Raw genomic sequence first — 9,887 nt, 5'->3', positions numbered from 1 at the left:
CAAGCTTCTTGCAAGTTTTTAAGGAAATTCAAATTTTTACAGTTTTTCTAGCGAAAACCTGCAAGTTCTCATAAGTCTGACAAACATCTTTAAAATCTTTGCAAGTTCCCCCTTTGGCTTAGAAGTACTTACAAGTTATTTATACGACATAAAATGTTTCATTAGTTCATCTTTTGACACCAGAAAAACTTTTACTACATATCTCATCATTCCATAAGCGTTTATATTGCCAAAATTTTCAAGTTTTGATTAAAATCGCTTGTTTTGACAACATATGCGTTCTGTCAAAATAGAAGTATGATATCAGAAGAGTTTTGAATATATTTTTAAAGGCAACAGTAATGACCCAGGCCAATAAGCAAAATTGATAATTGAATCTGCTTATTGCAGTAGCAATAAATTCAGTTGTTAAGTTTGAAAATTGACAGCAGCTAAAAAAAAAGTGAATAAAAATTTTTAAAAACAAAAACAAAAAAAATAAAAATGTTTCTTAGTTGTTTTCTTTTCATTTTCTTTCAGTTTTTTTTTCATTAGGATAAACTTATGCTGATAGGAAACAGTGAACACAGTTAACTCTTGACACTCAACATTACCAGCATCACCAGGTTCCATAAATGAGCTGTTAGATTGTGTCAAAATTCGTAAAATGATAAACAAATTGGGCGAAAAGTTTACCGCAAACTGCCAGAAGTCAATTAAAGGTCAAAAATATGTCTCCAAATGTTTACGAAACGGAACATCAGAAACAAGAAGGATATGGGCAAAAATTGCAGGACTCTGAACGTTTTGTGAAGTTGATTCTGCTTTGAAAACAATTTTTAAAATATCATATTAGAAAAAAAATGCTGACGTGAAACTTCGGTAGGGGATACCAATAATCTTGACGTACAACTGATAAACGGATAGACATCGGCTATGAAAAATTTGATTGAGACCAATTAACAAAAGCTGGATATCTTGCCTAGTTGCAAGCCCAATACGCGACATAAATTCATAAAAGAAAAAATTGGATCTATTCTGTTTCGGCCTCAGTGTTTTTATGACATCAAGTCACAAATCATTAGATGTTATATAAAACGTTACTATGTAAAAAAAACAATATGTTTATTTGTAGGCAAAAAAGTCATATTCGCAATAAGCTGGGGGACAGAATTCAGAATTCGTGTCAGAATATTTTATAAAAACTGTCAATTGAAGATGATAACTGTTAGTGAGATAACAGGTGAGATTATATCCAGACTGTTTTTTGGAGACAGTAAAATATTTTGTAAACCACAGTTATTTAACCATGGGTCTTGAAACCCTTAAGTGTGCTTTGAACAAAACATTTCAGTTTACGAATCGCCAGCACAAATAAGGACATATTGTGAGAGTGGTTCAGTTCTTTTGATTAATGCCCCCGACAGCATGAGATCAACTTTATCTAAAACATGCAGCCGTAATTCTCTTTTAAAAAATTAATTTATAAGAAAAATAATTTATTAAAAATGAATTCATCAGCGTTGTCAGCATTGTAAACAGCATAAACCCAACTATAATCATCTTGACTATTAACAACACTCTAACAAATAAGAAAGTTTAAAAATTCTGGTATGCTCAGCCATCCACTCTGAATACTTGACTTTACCTGACCAAGCATTCGTACCCCAGTTGCTGAATTTTTATACAAGAAATCCACGAAGCATCAAAACTATGGGACCAAAAGCAAGCGCCGTAAGTGAAAAAGATAGCCTTCCCCAAGAAATTTGAGACCTCCCCAAACAAAATTAATCCCCCCCCCATTATGGTATATTAACCATGAATGGGGAGTTATGCGTTATATGACCACTAAGCTATGAGGCATGTAACGGGAAACACCAAAAAGACTCCCTAATTGCTTTCAAACATTGTTCCCTAATTTTGACCATGACCCAGCCTCCAAAGGGGGAGTTGGCTTGATTGTCTGTCTGTTGACCCAAACGGGAAAAGGATAGGATTAATGGCAACACAAATTGTGTGTTGTTATAGAGCACGTAAGTATTTAACAGATAGCACGTGCGTCTGAGGGGCGTAAAATTTAATGCTCACTAGGCGGTGCGGACTGAAACAGAATAGATCCCGGTGCCGAACATTGGTCAAGTTCAACTTTATTAAACTGGATTGGTTTTTCCACGTGCTTTCTTTGTGATAGTTTCCTTAATGTCCCTGGTTTTGGTTCTATGTTTACAAATGTAGGCTACATATTAGCTCAAAAATTATTAAAACATCAAACATTGTCGATGTCTATAACACACATATGTCAAAAAATTGCTTTTGCAAAAACAATTTGTGACTTATCTGTGCACTATGCGAGACGCAAAATGGTTTTTTGAGAAAAAATAAGATCTATGATGTCCCCAGATTAGGGGGCATAATTTCACGACTCTAGAAAAGTTACTTGTGCTGTTCACATTCATCTGGAATTGAATCAACTCACCGCACCGGTTTGCAGTCTCCCCAGAGTCTGTGTATTGAGATCATAAATTGCTTGTCCCCTCACAATGAGTGGCATGAATTATATTTTGCTTGAATTGGGAGCACATGAGAAAACAACAAGAAGTTCACGCATTTCTTGCCAGAAGCATATTAACAGTTCCTCTAATGGCAACCATTAAAAACGGTTGAACTCGTCTGTTGATGCAACTGAAAAGCATTGAGACACTTAACATCAGTTGTCAGCTAAAACTGTTACCCTTTAAAGTGTTTTCACAAAAACTAAAAAAAATTAACAATTTCGATTGCGAAGGGTACAAACGATACTCCCCTCTCGTACGAATTCGATTCATGTAGATCAAATTCACTTGAGATATATCAAGAGCGTAACAAGTTTTCAAAACTACTATGGAGAATGAGTTCGACTGCATGCTTGAAGTGTCAGTTACGGCGAAAACAGCGGGTTCAGCAGCACTCCAAAAAACACCTCCCGCTCGTGAATCGCTATCAGTTTTCAATTTCTTTGTCGCAACTACTGAGGATAAATTCCCTGAGGAGCAAGCAAAGAAAATAGGATCAGGGACTTTCTCGTATCTGGAAACTACATCTATTCTACCATGCCAAGCAATTCCTTGGTCATCAAGATTTTCTTTTGAGTGAAAGGATATTTTCACTCGGCCTGTTAAACACGGAATTCCAGTATTTGTTTTGCGCTGAATCCGAAATCATTTGGTGTTAGATTCAGACCGCGAGAAGATAAAGGAGGAACAGATAACCAAACACCGTAGTGATTTTTCGATAAGGAATAAAGATTTCCCATATCTTGATTTGAAGTTTGCTTTTCACAGAGCTTCAAAAATGCATACTTTCCAGAGATTCACTGAAAATTTTTTTTTTGTGATTAGCTGTTTAAGTTGAGTTCATTTAGTAGATTGAGACAATTTTGGCCGATCGATATATTCATCGTAGATAGTTGAGACTAGTATCATTGGAAAGCTGGTCGAGCGTAGAAAATGGAATTTAAAAGATTTTTTGATTTTTGTTTTTTTTGAGGAGTTATCGAGGATTGAAGTGAACACGGGACATTTGTTCAATTTTAGTGTAATTTTTCTTCAAATTAAGATACTTTAATAAAAAATAGTATTCCAAAATTAAAATTCATTCAAAAAATGGACCAATTTCGTGTTCTAATAGACTAAAGGCAATAACAAAGACTAGTTCTGGTCTTTTAGGGAAGTTCACTACCAAAAAAAATTGAATTCTATTTGAGAGCTCTTTTTTTATAAATCTTTTCTAATTTTTCTTTCGCTTTTTCAAGTCACCTAGGGACAAGTCCTTTTTCACATCGGAGTTCGTTAATTGCAAAACTCCTTTACAGTCAAATGAAGACCAATGATCAAAAAAACATTTTCAAGGATTTGCTCTTGTTTTTTTGGCTTCGACTCTGAGTTTTCGTAATTTTAAATGAAATTTTGAATTTCTTTTTGAGGTTTTACTAAATTATGAGGTCCTATAGCATGGACTCATTGAGTAACAGTGCAATATACTCCGTAATGAGCACTAAGTGAACATATCTAATGCTTTGAATTGACAGCTAATGGCTGTTAAGACTTTTAAAAAAAATTCGAAAGTTTTGAACATGAACTAATCATAAACTTATGATCGTGAACTGTAACTCAGTCTCAGTGATGACCGCACCCTCGTTCTTCCCACTGTGACCAAATTTAATCTGGCTAGCGGTTTTATCTTCTAATTTTTTGTTATTTGACTTCAATGACACAAGATTTCAAAAAATTTTGAAAACTTTTGGTTATTTTCGTATTATTGGTTACTTTTGAACTCTTATAACGTTATCCTGATGTTTTATACATTATCCAAATATTATTCTAATCTCATTTGCTCAGAGAAGACGTTCAGATGATCACAGATAACGTTGTCATCATACTCAAATGGTTTTTTGTTCAGACAATTTTGGCCGATCGATATATTCATCGCAGAGAAATGTGAGTGGTATAAATAAAAAGCCGGTCCAGCGTAGAATTCAAATTTAAAATGATATTTTTTTATTTTCATTTTTTTAAGGAGTTATCGAGGATTGAAGTTTTGTGTGGACACGGCATATTTGGTCAATTTTAGTGTAATATTTCTTCAAATTAAGAATTTTTTTCATAGAAGTAGTAATTCAAAATTAAAATTCACGAAAAAAATGAACCAATTTTGTGTTTTAATAGACTAAATTAGATAAAACCGACTAGTTTTGGTCTTATAGGGAGGTTTACCATCAAAAAAATGTTGAATTCTATTTGAGAGCTTTTTTTACAAAACTTCTCTACTTTTCTTTTGCTTTTTCAAGTCACCTAGGGACAAGTGACTTTTGACATCGGAGTTCCGTTAATTGCAAACTTCTTGTACTGTCAAATGAAGTCCGATGAACTAAAACAAACATTTTCAAGGAATTGCTCTTGTTTTTCTGGCAGTGCAATATAACCCGTAATGAGCATTAAGCGAACATATCTACTACTTTGAGTGGACAGCTTATGGCTGTTAAGACTTTAAAAAATAAATCAAAATTTTTTTTGAACATTAACCAATCATAAACTTATGATCGTGAACTGCAAGTCAGTCTCAATGATGACCGCACGCTCGTCCTTCCTGCTTCGACCAAATTTAATCTGGCTAGCGGTTTTATCTTCAAACTTTTTTATATGACTTCAACGACACAAGATTTCCAAAGTTTTTTAAAAAAAAGTTTGGATATTTTCGTATTAATGCTTACTTTTGAACTCTTATCACATTATCCTATTATTATATACGTTATCAAACTTTTATACTAATCTCATTGGCATAGAGGAGATGTTCAGTGGATCACCGATAACGTTTTCAGAGAAAAGCTAATGGTTTGATTGGCTTCGACACTTTCTTCTCGGACTTTTCGATTGAGTTTTGGTTTTTGCCTGTTTTTGTTGTTGTTTTCTTAGTAATAATACTTAGTATGATGTCCTAATGATTATCTATGCTTGACTTGAAAGATCTCTTTCCTTTCTACTGCAACCAAAACTAAAATGGTTAGCGGTTTTATCTTCTACCTATTAGTTTTAAAACTTCAATGCCACAAGTTCTCATATATTTTTTTAATTTTTGGCTACTTTTTCTCATTTTTGGATCTTTTTGAAATCTTATCACGATATGCTATTACGGATAGTTCCCATTGGTTTAGGGAAGACGTTCAACGGATCATAGATAAAGTTTTCAGAGAATATCTTATGATTTAAACTGCATCGACACTTTCTTCAGGCAGTTTTCTATTGAATTTTTGGTTTTTACGTATCTTTGTTGTTCCTTTTATAGTCCAAAAATTGTTGTAAGGTCTTATTGATTAAAAATAAATGGCAATCAATCTTATTGTCCCATCGAAGCATAATTTAGCGTATTTACTGTCTTGCGTTGAAAGCTAATGAATTTTATGGCGTTGATACTGCGAGTTTTTTCAAAAAGTTCGTGGTTCTAAGGTAATTGTTGATGTTTGTTGATTTTTTAAATTTATACTGATAAAAAACAGGAATCCCATTGCTGAAAAAAAATAATTAAATTTAAAAATTTTTAGTGAAAAGTTCAATTTTTTAATGCCTTCGACACTTTTCTCGCTCAATTTTTTTCTTGAATTTGCTGTTTTTGCCTGTTTTTGTTCTTTAGCTAGCTATAAATTGCTGACAGGTCTTAAAACCATGTACTTGTGGATTTAATGAATTATGTTTCCTGAAGCAGTCAGTTTATAAATAGCTTTAATGTTTATTGTAAACAAATTCAAAAGTTTTCACTTTTCAGTTTTTGTTAATCTTCTCGTCAAATTGTAGCTTATTTTGATCAAAAAGAGGTCCCATTCAATTTCTTGTATTTCCAAATATAACATATCTACTGATAATATTTGTCACTGATGTTTTTTTTTGTTGGACAATATGCGTTTTTACGAAACGTTTTTTTAGTGGTGTGTTTTTTGAGTGGTGAATTTTTGTGTTTCTTGTTCTCTTCTTTCAGAACAAACGCTCAATAACAGATCCCACGGTTTTCAACTGTAGCTCAAGTAATTTTATTTAATCTCAAAGAATAAATCCTTCAGCGGAATTAATAGAAATAATAATCGAATTAAAAATATATAGTATTCAGATAATAGCTAATGATTTTAATGGTAGCAATATTCTGTGTTTTCGCAAATCGTTTGTAATTTTTTCAGTTTTTCTTTAGTTGGTTTCTATGGCCTTGTCTAAGCAAAGACAATTGCTTTTGATTTGTAATGACTTTTTTTGATTTATTGATGATTATGTAGTTAAAAGCTAATGATTTTTAAGACTTTTGAAATTTCTTGGTTAAGAAAATGTTGATTAAATTTTGAATTTCGCCTCATTGTTCATTCTCTTTGTCGACTTGTTACGTAGTCTCATTAAGAAAACTTTTCATCTGATGTATAGTTAGAAGAAAATGAATTTGAGTAGTTATTTTATCTGAGTGCATTTTGACGTTGTTACTAGGTGATTTTAAATTTGGATATTCAATTTTTGCCGTGAAATTTTTGTTTTTGCTAATTTTGGTTTTTTGTTTTTTTTGTCTCGCAGTCTCTTTAAAGTTGGATCTTGTTGGCGCTGTGATGAGGCATGGCATTATGTAATTCAATAAGTAGATAGGTTGTGTAACGATTGTTTTAAGCTCAAACATCTATTTTGATATCTCTTCATTTGGTTGACAATTCAGTCAAAAATGTAGATGAGCTCGGGTCGGAACATCATGTGCGAACGCACATTAACGAGCCTCTTTGTTTCTATCTAATTTCAAGGGGTAAAAAACGAATTTTGGGAATCTTGGGCAGTTATCAGTTTGTTCAAATAAAGGAGGAAACTTAATGGTTTTGTTGGATGCATTCAACACAGCAGGGTTGTTATCGACGCAAATTAAGTAGTTTCCATCACTGAATAGATGTTTAATCAACTCAAAAATCTCCTTGGTGACTCTTTTTAGTTTGCTCAAATGGTTCTTGAAACATCAGAGACCCAAATGGATTGTGATTGAACTGAAGAGTTTTTTCAGCTCACCAGTCAATATATCGAAACTTCGTTTCCCTGCCAACTATTTCCAAAACTGGACTTTTGCATAATTTACCGAATGTGTCTGGAAAAGACAAGGTTGAGTCCAGGGGGGATGTTAAAGTTAGGTTCTATAGTCAGCTGGGGCATTTGCTGTGTTAGACTAGTGCTATTGACATTTGTTACATTGACAGCACTGTTCTGCGCTCTAGTATCAATTACATCTTCTGTCACATCTTTTGGTGTTAATGTGGGGTTATTCAGTTTTGATGGCTCAGTACAGTGGTAGCAAGGTGAATTCTTTTTTGTAAGATTGTATTTCATAGCGTTGATATAATTTTCCTACTATCTCCTACATAAACAACTTGAAAAATAATTCAGAGCTGCTAAGAATACTCGACAACTGAGAGATATGGGGATGTGCCTATGCAGACAGACTCCAGGAATGTCTGGGACTCGGTTGTTATAACTTGGGGAGGGAGGGAGGGAGGGAGGAGGGGGTGGGGGGGAGGTAAAATGGAATGATCTACCTTTTTCTTCTGTGTAATGGTGTCAAAAGAAAAGTTGCACCCCAAACACGGCCCAATGAACTTCCAAAATGAACGATTCAAATCGACAAAAAGAATGCTTGTTCGTAACATTCAAAGTGCAGCACCTATTTGAAACATTATTTTAGGTTAATGAATAATGTCGACGTCTTCAGAATAGCTTTGTTCTTTTAGCTTCCGATGTCTAATTTAGATGATTTGTTTCAGGGAGAAGAAAAAGAAGTTAAGAAATGGCTTGGAGTTCCAGAAGGTAAAGCGCATTCTAAATTATTTTCATTAAATATTGATCAGCAAAAAATTGTATATTCCTCGAGTTCAATAAACTGCCAATATACCCCAATTATGAAGCTCTGCCGATTATTATCACTGCTGAAAGCAATTTTCATGCAAAAAATAGGTGCTGAGAAATATGATCAATTCCTTCAAACTGTGAATTGGGATATAAACATATATATATATATATATATATATATATATATATATATATATATATATATATGTTTATATCCCATATATATATATATATATATATATATATATATATATATCCCATATATATATATATGTTATATATATATATATATATATATATATATATATATATATATATATATATACATACAAATTTATGCAAACCTGTTTTTGTTGATCTTGTTTTGACTGATCAATACCTTTTTCGCAGCAATTCAAAAGTGGTTCTATTGAAACGGGAACTGCTGCCTTCCATCGCCGTGAACAACATTTGATTATAATTTATTAAAATTATAATTATTCATTATAATTATTATATACCATAGAAAAGTGTAAAAAGTTACAAATATAGATGAGAATGTTTCATCGGGGAGGATGAGGGTTTGTCTGAAAAATAAAACTTCCAAATTTCATTTTCAAAATTTCAATTTTCGCTTCTAACATTTTTCAATTTGCTTACAGGAGAGCTAATTTGTTAACTCTTTGTTACAAAATAGACATTTTTCATCAAAATGCTAATCAAAGTTTTTCCTCGCTAAAATTATAGTTTATCTCTAACTTTTATCTCATTGAAATTGAAATGATCGTTACTGTTCAAGACAAAAAATTATTTGTTTTCTGTATTTGAGATTTTCTTCGACAACAAAGCGGAAAATTTATCAAACCGATTTTGTTTCAATTTATTCAACCAAAAATAAGTTTTTATTAATGGTTTAACCGGTAATTTGTTTGTTCTTAAAAAAAAAGGTTTTTAAAACTGCCATTATTTTATAGCCGCTGTAACTCATAAACATCCTTAAATGAATTCTGCTTTTAACGAAACTTCTGAAACGTTTCATATCCTCTCTCTCATTTATAGATAGGAATTGAATATTAAAACAAGTTCTCTATAATATATAAAAGAACAAGATGTCCATGTAATTTTCTTTTGTAGTGATCAGTTCCATTACTTCAGGTTTTAGGTGAAAACTTTTTTGAGTTTTGGGGGGTGCGTATTTTATTATTTGAGGTGTATAAATGAACTTGAAAAACCCATTGGATTACTCAATTCTTTTTGCGACCTTGTTTTTTCAACTTCAAACAATCGAATGACATATCGAATTTGCAATAATAGGTTGCAATTATTTGAGCGCAATAATGTTACGTGCACGAACACTTCAAAATTGATTTTCATGTAAACTGCTAACTTTGGTACTTTGAATCTTTTTGAAAAATCATTTGATTTAATGGTGTTTATACATATGCGAATATACGCACCATGATTGTTTTCAGCGTACAACGAGGGTATTACAGTTTTCAAATTCGAACTCTGTTTTAAAATTTGCTAATCGAGCTAAACGGG

At 32.5% G+C, this 9,887-nt stretch overlaps 1 protein-coding gene across 1 annotated transcript in view; it reads left to right on the top strand.

Annotated features, from left to right (window-relative positions):
• Positions 1 to 9,887, top strand: part of LOC142338068 (zinc transporter ZIP12-like) — a 29,937-nt gene that overhangs the window by 8,345 nt on the left and 11,705 nt on the right. Inside the window, exon 2 of the mRNA XM_075387701.1 lies at positions 8,282 to 8,324. Coding sequence (XP_075243816.1) covers positions 8,282 to 8,324 — 43 coding nt within the window. The remainder of the gene's footprint in view (positions 1 to 8,281; positions 8,325 to 9,887) is intronic.

This window comes from Convolutriloba macropyga, chromosome 4 (genome assembly GCF_964194025.1).
Source record: "Convolutriloba macropyga chromosome 4, txConMacr16.3, whole genome shotgun sequence".
NCBI lineage: Eukaryota > Metazoa > Xenacoelomorpha > Acoela > Convolutidae > Convolutriloba > Convolutriloba macropyga.
Note: the sequence above shows the minus strand (reverse complement) of the source record. Positions and strands in the feature narration are given on the sequence as shown.